This window comes from Arabidopsis lyrata (assembly GCF_000004255.2).
Source record: "Arabidopsis lyrata subsp. lyrata unplaced genomic scaffold ARALYscaffold_4, whole genome shotgun sequence".
Taxonomy (NCBI): domain Eukaryota; kingdom Viridiplantae; phylum Streptophyta; class Magnoliopsida; order Brassicales; family Brassicaceae; genus Arabidopsis; species Arabidopsis lyrata.
The window spans coordinates 4,242,086-4,257,975 of record NW_003302552.1 but is presented as its reverse complement, the minus strand read 5'-3'; the positions used below and the strand labels follow the sequence as shown (position 1 = coordinate 4,257,975).

Here is a 15,890-nt window from a genome sequence, read left to right as displayed (position 1 = left end):
ATATGATTAATAAAAGAATTAATTGTAGTCTTAACGAATATGCGAAATAATAGTTTAGTAGAGGGAAACACATATTTGGAAGGGATTTAAATTGACAGATACAAAAAATAACTTTGATGCAGATTGCATTGCGAAAATAAAGGAACAATATACACTTAAGGAATGTGAGAAGTTATTTGTTTTGATTTTGGTAAAAATGGAGTTAATCAATTAGGTATGGTAAATGCTAAGTATCCGGAGATGATTAATATGGAAATAGTATAAGAATAAGTAGATGAATTAAAGACAACATGGCTTCATTTATCAGTTTGAAATTAAGACAACATCCCTAAAATTGCTTATCCAAGATCCGAATAGACTAAAACTGGGTCAAACCCGGATCCAAAAGAATTTATGCAAAAATCCCCTGTAAAAATGTATATTTAGATTGAACTATGTATTGGCGACTAACCTAGTGATGGGATAGTGTTGGTTTATGGTCGGTTTACACCCATCATATGGTAACATATCGAATCGGTTTAGTCAACCGATAGTTTTGGGAAGTTACTTAATTTTCATAAGACACAAACAACATGGTGTCTCTTCACAAAGCATCATCTTCATCAGTTGAATAATACCCATTTGGGTAGGGTATCTCAACTATAAAATAACAATATCTTTTAATTTAATAGGGAGTTTCTATGTAATAGACGCCAATAAAGTTGTTCTTACCTTTGTTTATAAAAGATTAAAAGGAACATTGTAGAGGAATTACACTAGCTATTTGTTTAAGTGTTGATACAAAGAGAGAATTTTAGGAAAAGAAAAATATTTTAGAAAAATCAACCTCAAATTTATTTAAATTGTGATAAGTGGTTGATTTTCGTCTTATTTCAATGACCCTATATATATATATATATATATATATATATTTTTTTTTTTTGTTATGAATCTCGTGTATTCTTATTGATTAATGAATGAGATTACAACTTATCCTATATACACAATAGGGGAGACAAATCCCAATTGGACTACGAAACACTAAAGCCCACTAAGACTAACATAAACCGTCTTTGGCCTTGGTCGGTTGGGCGAGTCTTCTAGAAGCTAGACATGGGCCTTCTAGAACATGGACATGTGCCACGGTTATAGAGTCCATCCGTTATGTGGTTTACAACACTCCCCCTTGGATGACATAACCGTGTAGATGCCAAAGGATCTCAGTAATACGCTTGGGGATGCTACCTCATTAAAACCTTAACAGGAAAACCCAACCTTAACAGGAAAACTCATTGGGACAAAACCATGGTGAAGGAAAAAGAGTACAGCACGTATTACTCCCCTTGTTTTGGTCATCCCTGAAAGTCCTTAAGTCTTCGCATTCCAATTTGATGTGTGAGCTTCCTCACTGTCGATGTTGGTAAGGCCTTAGTGAATAGGTCGGCTGAATTGTCACTGGATCGGACCTGTACCACTTGAACTTCTCCATCCTTTTGTAGATCATGTGTGAAGAAGAACTTAGGTAGGATGTGCTTCGTCCGATCTCCCTTGATGTAACCTTCTTTGAGCTGAGCGATACAGGCCGCATTGTCCTCGTACATGACCGTTGGTCCCTTCTCATCGTCCATGCCACAATTAGATCGTATGTGTTGAGTCATCGACCTCAACCACATACACTCACGGCTGGCCTCATGTATTGCCAAGATCTCCCCGTGATTGGATGAAGTGGCTGAGATGGTTTGCTTCATTGAACGCCACGAAATCGCGGTTCCACCGTGTGTAAACACATAACCTGTTTGTGACTTACCATTATGCGGATCTGATTGATAACCTGCATCAGCAAAACCAACTAAACCTTCTTTGTTATGGTTAGTATAGAATAGACCCAAATCAACAGTTCCTTGTAAATAACGTAAAAGATGTTTAATTCCGTTCCAGTGCCTTTGGGTCGGACATGAGCTAAATCTCGATAGGAGGTTCACGGCAAAACAAATGTCTGGTCTAGTGTGGCTAGCCAAGTACATTAACGCTCCTATGGCACTGAGGTATGGTACTTCAGGACCGAGAACTTCTTCCTCGTCCTTCTTTGGACCGAATGGATCACTATCCAATCCGAGCACTACAGGAAATGTGGGTATTAATAGCGGCCGAAAAACGCAATTATTCATCTACCATAGCGTTTTCTTAAGCGCTCTGACATCGCCCGTTATAGAAAGTCGGACACTTTTGATAGCGGTTTTGCGTTGTGCAATAGTTAAGTATACAACGATAGCGTTGTCTTTTGTGCAATTGTTAATGTTTATAATAGCGTGATAAAGATGTTAGTAAAACTCGTTAATTAGATTTTACCTATAGCAAAGATAGCATTTGTTTTGTGTTATTAGTTTGTTTTTAAATTATTCAAAATAATAAATAATTACGAATTATATTTTAATTTATATATAATATATGTAAAAAAAAAATACCATTAAAATGTTTAATAACCCATTTCAATTTTCATTGTTTACAAAAACCACAAACATACCTATCAATCTACCACTAACAAGCCTTCACAATCATCAAAAGCTTCATCATCCAAATCATCGACTTCTTGGACAGGCAAAGGTGCACCACCTAAATCCTTTTCTGTTTCCAATTCATGATAGCCTCTAGGTGGTGCTCTCATAACAACATACCAATTTGAATTATCATCTTCCCTAGAATAGAAAACCTGTTTTGCTTGAGAAGGTAGAATGAATGGATCTTTCAAATAGGCTGTTTGGTTCATATGAAGGTTAACAAGAGTGAAACCATCTTCCTCCTTCACACCATTCCCTGTGTTGGCCCAATTGCATCTAAACAGCGGCACTTTGAACATGTCATAGTCCATAAGTAAAATCTCCTTTATCACTCCATAATATGTAAGCACATTAGCGACTTGTCTCATATCTCGAGCACTTGATCTACACATGCTAAATGCTTCATAAGTTATGCCACTGTTTTGTGTCTTCCGCTTAACCGCATCTATATGAAACCGTTGCCCATTAACGATAAATCCTTTATGTGCTAAAGCAACATTTCTTGGTCCAAATGCCAACCACCTTATCTCCTTAGAATGACTATTTCTTGAGTCTGAATGAATCTGCAACAGCAAAACATGATCAGGAAGCTAACAATTAATATGTGCCAAGAAAACCAGACATCAAGCTACAAGCTAAGCTAACCAGTCATTAAGCAAAACATGATCATGAAGCTAACAATTCTGTGCCAAGAAAACCAGACATCAAGCTAACCAGTCAATTTAACAAGTTGTATAACAAATAATCAAGAAGACAAGTTGCAGCTGTAAACCTTTTTTTTAAGCCATTGTGCAAACTGCTCAGTATGGTTTTTCCATAACAAAGTTTCACTTTTAGCACATCGAGCATCATTAGCTTGTAATTCTTCCAAATGCATCCTGATTTTACATTAAACAACAGTCTTGAGAATGAAATTATAATCATAATTAGTAGATGGGACATAAAGGGTAACCTCTTACTCGACATAAGGATCCAAAGATGCCATGTTCATTAGCACATAGCGATGTGCATTGTCTCTATCTTTATCTGATAGGGTAACTTCTATACCCTTCTGCAGAGGTCGACCTTCAACCACGCTTCTATCAGCCTCAATATCTTCATTGCGATTAACTGTTTCTTGAACTGGTACTGAATCTTTAAGGAACTCTAAACAAAATGCAACGCATTCTCCAGCTAAATACCCCTCAGCCATACATGCTTTTGGCCTTGCATGATTCTTAACAAAAGCCTTAAGTGTTTTCATGTACCTATAACTCAGTCAAGAAATGAATATTAGTCCAATATCATTGCAGTAATACATATATTGAATCAAATGAGTACATATTTCAAACCTTTCAAATGGATACATCCAGCGAAAGTGTATTGGTCCTCCCAAACGTGCTTCTTTTGATAGATGTATTGGAAGGTGGAACATGATATCAAAAAGGGATGGAGGGAAGAAGCGCTCCAGTTGACACATTGTTTCCACAAACTCTGTCTCCATTGTCATAAGTTTCTCTGGGTCGATGATTCGCTGACACAACCTGTTGAAGTAACTGCATAATCTATTTATGGCAATCCTAGGACCCTTATGTAACAACCCTCTTAATGCAGCTGGTAACAAGTTCTGTACTAGGACATGATGATCATACGACTCTAAACTACCTATATTTGGAGGGGTAACTGAAACACTATTTGCAATATTACCACAATAACCATCAGGACCTCTAAACTTAGATAATCTTTGGCAGAAAATTGTCTTCTCTTTCTTGGATAACCAATAGGCTGTTGGAGGTAAGTATGTTTTCTTTCCCCGGACCTCTGTGTGTAAGTGATTTCTGATTCCAATATCTTCTAAGTCTTTTCTTGCTTTCAAACCATCTTTTGACTTAGCACTTTGCATCAAGATAGACAATATAGCATCTGAGACGTTCTTTTCTACGTGCATAACATCAATATTGTGACGAACAAGCAAATCCTAACACATTAAATAAGAAACTGTTAGGCTTATTCAGATCCAACAATAAGAGAATATAGTTCAAATAGTTTACATTACCTTCCAGTAAGGTAGTTCAAAGAATATTGATCTCTTCTTCCACCGCCATAGATCATTTGATTCTTCACACTCTTCTTCTTCAACCACCTCATCTTGATCCAACTCAGTTCTTTTTCTTTTAGTTTCCTTATCTAGAGGTTTTCCAAAATCATTCTTAAAAGCTTGTAGTGTCTCATATATTTCAGAGCCAGTTTGTATCCTATTGGCAGTCCCTTCCTCAACAGTGTTGTCAAACCAAGCTTTTTTATATCTGTAACGATGGCCAGGCGGTAGTCTCTTTCTATTCCCCATATAGACAAACTTACGGCTAAACTTAAGCCATTTGGAAGGTGTATGCTTTCCACATACATTGCAAGCTTGTTTCCCTTTCACTTTACATCCATACAATGTTCCTAAGGCTGGATAGTCACTGATACTCCAAAGCAGCATGACTCTAAGTGTGAAATTCTCCTTTGCAAATGAGTCATACACTTCAATACCCTCAGCCCACAAATCTTTTAAATCGTCTATCAGTGGTGCCAAGTAAACATCTATGTTATTACCAGGAGCTGTTGGACCAGGGATCAACAAAGTCAACATTATATTCTCAGCCTTCATACACATAGTTGGAGGCGTGTTATAGTTCACCAACATCACTGGCCATGTGTTGTGATTGGTGTTTTGCATGGAGAAAGGGTTCATCCCATCTGTAGAAATTCCAAGTCGAAGATTCCTTGGTTCAGCAGCAAAGTCTGGCCATTTATCATTCACTTGTGCCCACTGGATAGAATCAACGGGGTGTCGCATTGTACCATCTTCAGTGCCATTCGTATAGTGCCACCTCAAATCTTCAGCCATCTTTTTTGATCTAAACATCCTCTTAAATCTGTCCTTGATTGGAAAATATCTAAGGACCTTTGCTGGAATCCCAACCTTTATCTCATTACTATGTTTATCCTTTTCCCATCTTGAAACTTTGCATCTTGGACAGCTATCTAACTTCTCAAACTCCTTCCTATATAGTATGCAATCATTCTTGCAAGCATGAATATTTTCATATCCGAAACCAAATATCTTCAGGAATTTCTTGATTGCATCTAAACTCTTCGGAAGTACATTGTCTTCAGGTAGCATGTCCTGAATTAAACCCAACAGCTGATCAAAGTAGTTCTCCGACACACCACTCTTAACCTTGAATCTGTAAAGTCCCATAATTGCTGAAACCTTTGTGTATTTGATACAATCAGAGTACAATGGAGTTTCAGCTTCTCTTAACTTTTTCCTAAACTCAGTTTCCTCTACTGCTTCATCGTCGTTTGCCTCTAATGCTTCATCATCATTCGTCTGATTTGGTTCACCTTCACCCATAGAAAATGATGTCTTAAACAAGTCAAATGCCTCTGTTTCATGTTGAGGAGCATTGTCTTCTGTATCTGCTCTTTTTTCACCATGAAAATTCCAACAAGAAGTCTTATACTTCTTATCCATACCCCTAAGCACTAGATGCTCAACAATTTCCTCTATAGACTTATGGCATAAATTGCGGCAATCTCTACATGGGCATAGCATTTCAGACAGATTTCCCAATCTTCTTGCAGATGAATTGGCGAAATTCGTTGCTCCTTCTGAGTACTCGATAGTATTCCTACATTGTCAATTGGAAAAGAATTCAGATTTCTTTCAATCAGATAATATAAGTAAGCTCGATAGAATTAAGTGTATACCTTGGCAGCGAGATCCACGTCTTATCCATTTGGTCACGATGGAGATGAATCCGTTCTGAAATGATGAACTTTTGGTAAAATCGATTTGGGGAAGTTGTGTTCTCTGAAAATTTGTGTTCTGAAATGATAAACCCTAAATCAAAATATAAAAAATGAACGGATGGGATCAAAATTAGTGAAACGAATCAACGGTCTAGGTTCAATAAGCTTGCAATCTCGGTAGTTACTGCTTATTGGCTAAGAACATGAACGGCTCAGATCAAATCAGCGAGAGAGATCAACGGTGTATGTTTCGCCTAGACTGTAATCTCGGTAGTCTTAGCTTATTGGCTAAGACCATGAACGGCTCAGATCAAATCAGCGATACAGATCAAGGGGGTATATTAATCGCGTTAACAATAAGAAAGGACAGCTCAGATCAAAGTCGGCGCGATCTAACGGTGCAGGATTCGTCCCACAATGTGGGAGGTGAGTTCTCATTGGCTAGTAATGAAAAAATCATAACATTATCATATAAAATTTTTTATTAATGAAAAAAATATAAATTATTTCTTTAAAAATACAATATATGTATTTCAATTTTTAAAATATTTTTTCTTATAAGTATAAAATTTTAAAATTAAGAACAATTAATATAGGTTAGTATTCCAACTATCTAACTTATATGTTCATATACACTAAGGAATAGTTTAGGGTTTAGGGTTTAAACTTTGGAATTTAGATTTTTTTACTCAAGTATTTATGTTTTATAGTTTAAACTTTAATTTAGAGTTTTAAAGATTTAATTTAATTAGGATTTTAACTTTAATTTAGAGTTTAGAGTTTAGGGTTTAGGGTTTAGGGTTTAGGGTTTAGGGTTAAGGGTTAGGGTTTAGGGTTTAAACTTTGGGATTTAGATTTTTTTACTCAAGTATTTATGTGTTATAGTTTAAACTTTAATTTAGAGTTTAAACTTTAAGGGTTAGGGTTTAGAGATTTAATTTAAGATTTTAACTTTAATTTAGAGTTTAATTTAGGGAGACTCACAAAAATGCCCCTTTTTCAATACCCCTTTTCAAAAATACCCCTTTTGGCTGTCCATTTTTAAAAATACCTCTTTTTATGTACAAAATGACTAAATTACCCTTCTTTTAATAAAAGATATCACAAATATATAAGGAAATATAAAAAAATTAGGTCCACAAAATACAAAATATTTTTTGGCGGGAAAAATGATCCCGCAATTTTTCCCGCCAAAACACTTGTAAAAACTTGTAAAAACCTTTAAAATACCTTGTAAAATTTTCCCGTAAAATTTTTTTCCGCCAAAAAATTTTCCCGCCAAAAATCTTTTTTGGCGGGAAAAGTGATTCCGCAAATTTTTTGGCGGGAAAAATTTACAAGGTTTTAAAGGTTTTTTACAGGGTATTTATAAGGTTTTACAATGTATTTTAAAAGGTTTTACAACGTATTTATAAGGTATTTATAAGATATTATAAGATTTTACAAGCTATTTTATAAGGTTTTACAAGTTATAAGGTTTTACAAGTTATAAATACCTTATAAAACCTTATAAGTACCTTGTAAAACCTTACAAAACACTTGTAAATACTCCGTAAAACCTTTAAAATACCTTGTAAATTTTTCCCGCCAAAAATTTTCCCGCCAAAAAAATTTCGCCAAAAAAATTGCGGAATCACTTTTCCCGCAAAAAAAAATTTTTGGCGGGAAAAATTTTTACGGGAAAATTTTACAAGGTATTTTAAAGGTTTTTACAAGTGTTTTGGCGGGAAAATTGCGGGATCACTTTTCCCGCCAAAAAATATTTTGTATTTTGTGGACCTAATTTTGTTTCAAATAAGGGTAAAATGGTCATTAAAAATTAAAAGAGGGTAAACTTAAAAATGGACTCTCAAAGGGGGCATTTTTGAAAAGGAGTATTGAAAGGGGCATTTTTTAACAATTTCTCTTTAATTTATACCATAATATTACACAAAGTACCAATACCATAATCTAATATCATAATACCAATATGCTAATATCACAATACAAATATGCTAATATCACAATACAAATATTACACAATCTAATATCCATAACCGGCAATACCAATACAATACCAATATCACAATTGGCTAAGTTTCACACAAACTTCACTTTCTCGGTTGGCCAAGGTACAACTGAACCTACTGCATCAGAAATGAACACAAACTCTGAATTTGGCCTCCAAACCTTTGCATTACCAATCTTAATCAAATCTACAGAGACCTTGCTTGCATTTGGACCGAGGGGCACATTATGGCACTTATCTTCTGGATCTGTTGACATCACTGTTCCTTCAGCTACAATACGACCAGAATTGTTGCAGTCTAAAAGAACACACTTCTGCTTTGGACTTTTGGTGGAACTATTGCTGCATGGACTCTACAACTCAAAGCAAATAATAGAAGCAAGTTCCAACATCAATGAAAGTCCCAACATCAATCAACAGACAAACAAATGAAAAACTTAATTTCAATAACATACCACTGATTTAGTTAGTGTTGGTTCTGGAGTGGCTGCAGCCGTGACATCAATCTTTAGGACTGGCCATGCGATTTTCTCATGAATTGCTTCACCAATTACACTAATATCAGCAGTTGGCCTCCACAAAGGAGCATTAAAATTGAACACCTTCACAACTTGAAGACTAACAGCACCCAGACCTAGAGGAATATTGTTAACCCTCTCTTTGGAGTTAGATGAGCACACGATACCTTCAGCAATAAGCTCATCATTCTCTATATTTTCCCAATCAAATATTTTGCAGCTTCGAGTTTCACCTTCCTTGTTTGGCTAAAATATAAGAGGCTAATGATTAGATATATATCAATTCACCACAAGAAAATGATATTGGAATTTAAAACTTTACCCCTAAGGATACATCTTCAGAAGTGAATGGAACCCTAAGCACTTTGTCCATTGGCCAAGATATTTTGCATCCAACAGCTTCCTTAAGATATAACACATCTGATGTAGGCCTCCAGAGAGAAGCTTTTGAGCTTAGTACAGAACTAACAATGACAGCCACTGCATTAGGACCAATTGGTATACGACCAATTTTGTACATCGGTTCATCAGAACAGAATTCTCCTTCACCAACAACTACTTCTCCAGAATGAATCCAATCCAGTAGTTGTACTCTATCTCCTACTTTGAATACACCACTACTCTCACATGTTTCAGTCTCACAATAACTTTTCTGAGATAAGGAAAAGGAATTTTGTTAATGTCTTAAAACCAGACCAATTGACTAAATGTAATGAAAATGATTACCTTCTTTCCAGCTAAGTCTCTAAACATTCCCTTCAACTCATCAATCTCACTTTTCATTTCTGCCATTTTTGCGTCTCTAGCTTGCATAAACGCTAACTTAGTAGCCGTAATCCCTCTACCAAACCCCCTTACTCGTCCAGGTTTGTCTTTTCCCAAAATCTGGCTCACAGCATCTTCCCTTATGTTATCAGCAGCTGATGTAGAGTCCTTTTCACTATCAAGTGATTGTATTTGTTTCTGAGACAAACATTCAAACACAATATTAAAACTCATTGATCATGATGCATTACTTACACACAATATAACAAGTTCCAGAATTCTTACAATAGTCTCAGCAAATTGAGGCTTCACAGGTCTACCATCAGCATGAGTGTGTCCCGCTAACCATACCTTAGTCCTAGTCACCTTACTTGGGTTTGAACTCTTTTTTTTCTATATAAAGTACATATACATATCTCAGTACCATTTTATGCTAACAAGATATACAATATATATAGATATTGACAACTATTATTACCATATCATCAGCTAAACGAACCAATCCTTTGCGGCTGGAGGTTTGAGGAATCTGATCATGTCTCAACTTCCTCATCTTGTTACTTACTTCCTACATTATAAATATGAGTGTGATTAAATCTATAAGACATGACATATAAACATATAAACTTCATACTAACCGTAAAAGCTTTGCTAGTCTTGCTCTTAACCCAAGAGTTCCACACTTGAATGGATGGGATGTTGCTGGGTTTTAAAGCTAGTATATCAGCAGTTGTCTTAGCAGCACGTACTTTTGTCACTAGTCTTGACTTCATACCCCTAAAGATATTACACATTTGCTTCATAATAACAGCTTTTTTCCATTCTTCTTCCATGTCAAACCTCCCCTGCATCAAGTACAACAAGCAAAGATCAAACATGTTTCATATCTGTTAAACAAAAAATTAGTTGCATATAAATATATACCTGAATTTGTTCCCACAATGTTTCTTTAGTCGCTGCATCAACTTGTCTCCAATCAGAAATTGTAACCGGAATGAATTGACTCACGAGGACACCAAAAAAAGATGATAATCTTACTGAACCAGTTCCAACATGATCACCAAAGTCAGTGAAAGAAACTGAAACCCTTTCATTAGGATTTTCAGCCACTTCACGCATCTTTGTTGGTCCTCTTTTTCTTCTTAATTTCACTCTTTCTTATGGTACCTGACTTCCTTCATCAGTGTTGGTAGGAATCGCTTTATCTTGACCATTGCCAACACCATCTTCTTCCATATTGGCAACTTCTTCATTATTCGCAGCTACTTCCATAGTGGCAGCTTCTTCTTGATGATACTCTTGTTGGTCCTGTCCAGTCAAACAAGCTTCTTCTTCTTCATCCTCCTCCTGGCCCTGTCCAGTCAAACAAGCTTCTCCTTCATTCTCATCTTCAGACATTGCTTTCTCAGTCTGATCAGCCTCCGGTGTTATATCTTTGTCATTACCCTTTTCTTCTTCCACAGCTTCTGGTGTTACATCTTCTACCTCATCATCTACAGCAGCCACTTTCGGTGTAACATCTTGTTGGGGTCGGATTTCAACCATCCTTTGAGACCGAGCCAAACTTCAACACCTCGGGTTATCTTTTTAATAAGCTCGAGGTATCCTGCCAATCAGCTCGGGTACACCATCAGACAGCTCGGGTACACCGTCTGACAGCTCGGGTACACCATCAGACAGCTCGGGTACACCATATGATAGCTCGGGTATACCATCAGACAGATCGGGTACACCATCAGACTGCTCGGGTACACCATCAGACAGCTCGGGTACACCGTCAGACAGCTTGGGTACACCATCAGACAGCTCGGGTACACCGTCTGACAGCTCAGGTACACCATCAGACAGCTCGGGTACACCATATGACAGCTCGGGTACACCATCAGACAGCTCGGGTACACCATCAGACAGCTCGGGTACACCATCAGACAGCTCGGGTACACCGTCAGACAACTTTGGTACACCATCAGACAGCTCGGGTACACCGTCAGACAGCTCGGGTACACCATCGATAGCTCGGGTACACCATCGACAGCTCGGGTACACCATCAGACAGCTCGGGTACACCGTCAGATTGCTTGGGTACACCGTCAGCTGGGGTACACCCAAAGCGCCTCTGTTATGGTTGTATACGACACCGTTATCCCGTCCCGAGGCGACTTCACCTGTGTTCCCGAGCCGACCTCACCCGTGTCCCCGAGGCGACTTCACTCGTGTCCCCGAGCCGACCTCACCCGTGTCCCCGAGGCGACTTCACCCATGTCCCCGAGGCGACTTCACCCGTGTTCCCTAGCCAACTTCGCCAGAGCAGCCTCAGGTGCTTACCGGACAAAACACCCGAGGAGAAGTCCTCAGTCACCGAGGAGGAAGTCTTCTTCATCAGTTGCCCGAGGCAAGGACTTAGTAAAATATTCACCTTCAAAGTACCATTTCTAAAACAAGGCATCATTTCCGAAAAAGAAGGATCATTTCCGAAATGCCCGGAAATGATAAGGGAGAATCTCGAAGGATCAACTCAAATTAGGAAAACTTCCGAAAACCCCGAAGAATAAGGAAACTATCCTAATCCGCGATATTCTAAGCGGACTTCAAGATAAATGGAAATCTTCCGAGAATATCGCTGGAGAGGCGGTTTACCATCCCTATATAAGAAGACTCAAGGCTCTCACAGAACGGGAGGCAATATCGCTCTAGAATTTAGACTACACAAAGCTCTCAAAGCGCAAACACTTTTTCTTTTACGATCAAACTCTTGTACGATAAAAGCTATCTTTTTCTTAATAATACCAAGAACACCATCTTTGGTTTCGATCCGTTTTGTTGTTCTCTGAGAATTCTCGCAAGTCGTATCCCTAAATTAAAACCCTAAACAAATCTCGTAAAACATAGCAGAGACATAAAAACCGCTATCTTTTAGTGCTATCAATACCCACATTTCCTGTAGTGGAGGCTTCTCACCACCATTGGGCTGCTCAATGGGTGGGCCTGGTCCATATTGAATCTCTTGAGTACTTTTTTAGTATATGCCTTTTGATGCACAAGGATTCCATTATTCACGTACTCAAGTTGCAATCCCAAACAGAATTTTGTCTTGCCTAGGTCTTTCATCTCGAATTCTTTCTTTAGATATTCGACTGTTTGGGCGATTCCCCCAGAGGTTCCAAGGATGTTCAAATCATCCACATATACATATACCGAAAGAGATCGCGAGCTCGGCGAAATCCGAGCCTCTCTAGCCAAAGCGGAAGCCGATATGAAGCTCGTCAAGTCCCAGATGTATAGCGTTTCCTCCTCGGCACCTAATATCGACCGAATCTTGGAAGAATCTCGCAATACGCCTTTCACCAGAAGAATTTCCGAAGCAACGATTTCTGATCTGGGAAAGTTCAAGATCGACTCTTACAACGGGACAACCGACCCAAAGGGTCATATTAAATCATTCGTAATATCCGTGGCCCGAGCCAGGTTCAAACCCGGAGAAAAGGATGCTGGTCTGTGCTTACTGTTCGTGGAACACCTCAAGGGACCCGCATTGGATTGGTTTTCAAGACTAGATCGAAATTCAATTGATAGTTTCGACGAGCTATCAACACTTTTCCTCAAGCAATACTCTGTGCTCATCGACCCCGGAACTTCCGACGCAGATCTGTGGTCTCTGTCTCAACAGCCCAACGAGCCGTTAAGAGATTTCCTCACGACTTTCAAATCAACGCTAGCCAAGGTTGAGGGAATCACAGACGTAGCTGCCCTTTCGGCTTTGAAGAAAGCTCTCTGGTACAAGTCAGAATTCAGAAAAGAGCTGAACCTATCCAAACCTACTACAATTCGCGACGCGCTGCACCGAGCCTCAGATTTCGTCGCCCACGAAGAAGAAATGGAGCTACTAGCAAAGAGACACGATCCGACAAAGCAAGCATCCCGAACCGAGAACGCCCAAACAGGACCGCTGAGCCAGATGAAGCCGAATCAGAGTGAAACGTACACGCACCACGAGGGGCACGTTTTCTCAGGAGCCCACAACTATCAAGTCGACGTAGGCCGAGGCCAAGGCCGTGGGCGAGGAAGAGATTCATTCACTTGGACAAGAAGTCAACCCCAAGATGACGAAAAAGAATACTGCGAGCATCACAAGACCTTCGGGCATCACACTTCCAGATGCAGGAGCCTCGGAGCAATATTAGCGGCCAAATTTATAGCCGGAGAGCTTGGGACGAACATAACCCTCAAAGACCTACAACTAGAACAAGTTCAGCCCGAACAGGTGGACACAACAAGGTCATCACGCTTGCCATCGGAGATCACGACGTATCAAGGGTGTTGATCGACACCGGCAGCACTATTGACGTCATTTTCTGCGAGACGCTTCGGCAAATGAACATCAGCATGTCGCAAGTAAACCAGACTCCGAGGCCAGTACTTGGATTCTCTAGAGAAACCCTAATGACACTCGGAACTATTCAGATGCCAGTCCAGGCCAGTGGAATAACGAAGATAGTTGATTTCTCTGTCACAGATCAGCCGACCATCTACAACGCCATTATGGGCACCCCATGGTTAAACGTAATGCGAACTGTCTCCTCGACATACCATCTCTGCTTGAAATTCCCGACGCCTAACGGTGTGAAAACGATATGGGGAAGCCAAAAGAATTCCAGGATGTGCTTCATGGCAGCACATAAACTTCGAAACCTCGTCGCCCAATCTAAAGTCGAGGTCAATCATAAAAAGGCGAAGATTGGCCGAAGCAAGGAGAAGTACCTTGCGGAAAAGAAGGCGGCCGTAGAGAAGAAAGCTCTGGAGGCCGTTCTCGGAACTCTTGCTCCTCCCAAAGCGACCGATGAGCCTGAGGTGGAGATGACGAATCCTAGCCCCATTGCCGTCACAACTGGTCCCGAGGAGGCCGAGACTATCCCAGTTGTGGAAACACCTCAGGAAATACTACCGCTAAAAACCTAAGGTATGCGTAAATTTGAACTACGGGGTGGCTTGATCCCTGAAAAGGGTACGTAGGCAGCTCGTCCTCGGACGAGTTCAGCTACCCCCCCCGAATCAAAAAGAGGGGGGAGTGGGGTCCGTATATCCATACTCCCACTCAAAATTTTAACGAATTTATTTCTAAGACTAACACCTCGGGCTTTATTCCTTTGAAGTAAACCCACGATCTTCACCCCGAAACTCGCCTCGGGAATTTAACACGGTCTAAACTCCGTTCGGTTCGTTTGGGCGATGGCCACGCCCGCGAACTAAATTCATCTGCACCTCCACGGTTACAGCGCGCTATATAAGCATTCGAGACAATCTGGTCGGAGATATCCGACCAAAGATGAAATTGTCTTCAGAAACCCCAGTAAAATCTTAACACTGGTGCCCCAGTTCGCTTCTAAGCACTGGATATTGACTATATCAGATCGGGTCGCAACCGAGGACGATTAAGTCGTATTTGCAGAAACCCAGTCACCTTAACACTGGTATACAGTTCATTTTTCTTTCGGTTTGAAAGAATAACTTCTACTTAACCGAAAACGATAAAGTCATATTCTCAGAAACCCAGTTATCCTAACACTGGTACACAAGTGTTTAACTTAGTTCTAAAGCTGAAACGGTTCGGAGGAGTAAGAACGTCCTCATTCCAAGTCAAAAAGAGAAACACTTCGAATCATGAAAGCCGCTTCAAAAGAACGAGAAACGTTTCAAGAATACGTGCAGAATTAATGAAACATTCATGTTCGTTTGGATAAAGCCATCCTCACAATCTTACACTACAACAAAAAGGAAGAAAAACAAACGGTTCTAAGAGTGCCGCCTCAGGTTCACTTGCGACTCGAAGCAGAAGTTAACAGCTCGGTCTGCTCGTTCATGAAGCTCGTTACACTTGCTCCCCAAGTCAACAAGCTAGGGGGCTAACTGTTGGGGTCGGATTTCAACCATCCTTTGAGACCGAGCCGAACTTCAACACCTCGGGTTATCTTTCTAATAAGCTCGAGGTATCCTGCCAATCAGCTCGGGTACACCATCAGACATCTCGGGTACACCGTCTGACAGCTCGGGTACACCATCAGACAGCTCGGGTACACCATATGACAGCTCGGGTACACCATCATACAGCTCGGGTACACCATCAGACAGCTCGGGTAGACCGTCAGACAGCTCGGGTACACCGTCAGACAGCTCGGGTACACCGTCAGACAGCTTGGGTACACCATCAGATAGCTCGGGTACACCGTCTGACAGCTCGGGTACACCATCAGACAGCTCGGGTACACCATATGACAGCTCGGGTAC

General features: G+C 39.8%; 1 protein-coding gene across 1 annotated transcript; it reads right to left on the bottom strand.

The window, feature by feature from the left end:
* Positions 1–8,396: 8,396 nt before the first annotated feature.
* LOC110229070 lies at positions 8,397–10,668 on the bottom strand. The gene is made up of 6 exons (XM_021027888.1): positions 10,533–10,668; positions 10,247–10,453; positions 10,087–10,176; positions 9,894–10,001; positions 9,785–9,806; positions 8,397–8,443 (listed from the first exon to the last, which is right to left on the bottom strand). Exons 2-6 carry the CDS (start codon positions 10,439–10,441, stop codon positions 8,397–8,399), a joined length of 462 nt encoding a protein of 153 aa, XP_020883547.1. The 5' UTR covers positions 10,442–10,453; positions 10,533–10,668.
* Positions 10,669–15,890: the final 5,222 nt, after the last annotated feature.

What these genes read in the sequence shown, in the direction of transcription:
- LOC110229070 (XM_021027888.1), bottom strand. Translation starts at nt 10,441, where the DNA reads ATGGAAGAAGAATGGAAAAAAGCTGTTATTATGAAGCAAATGTGTAAT. An exon ending in AGACTAGCAAAGCTTTTACG is followed by an intron (nt 10,177 to 10,246) that starts GTTAGTATGAAG and finishes TTTATAATGTAG; the next exon opens with GAAGTAAGTAACAAGATGAG. An exon ending in TTCGTTTAGCTGATGATATG is followed by an intron (nt 10,002 to 10,086) that starts GTAATAATAGTT and finishes TACTTTATATAG; the next exon opens with AAAAAAAAGAGTTCAAACCC.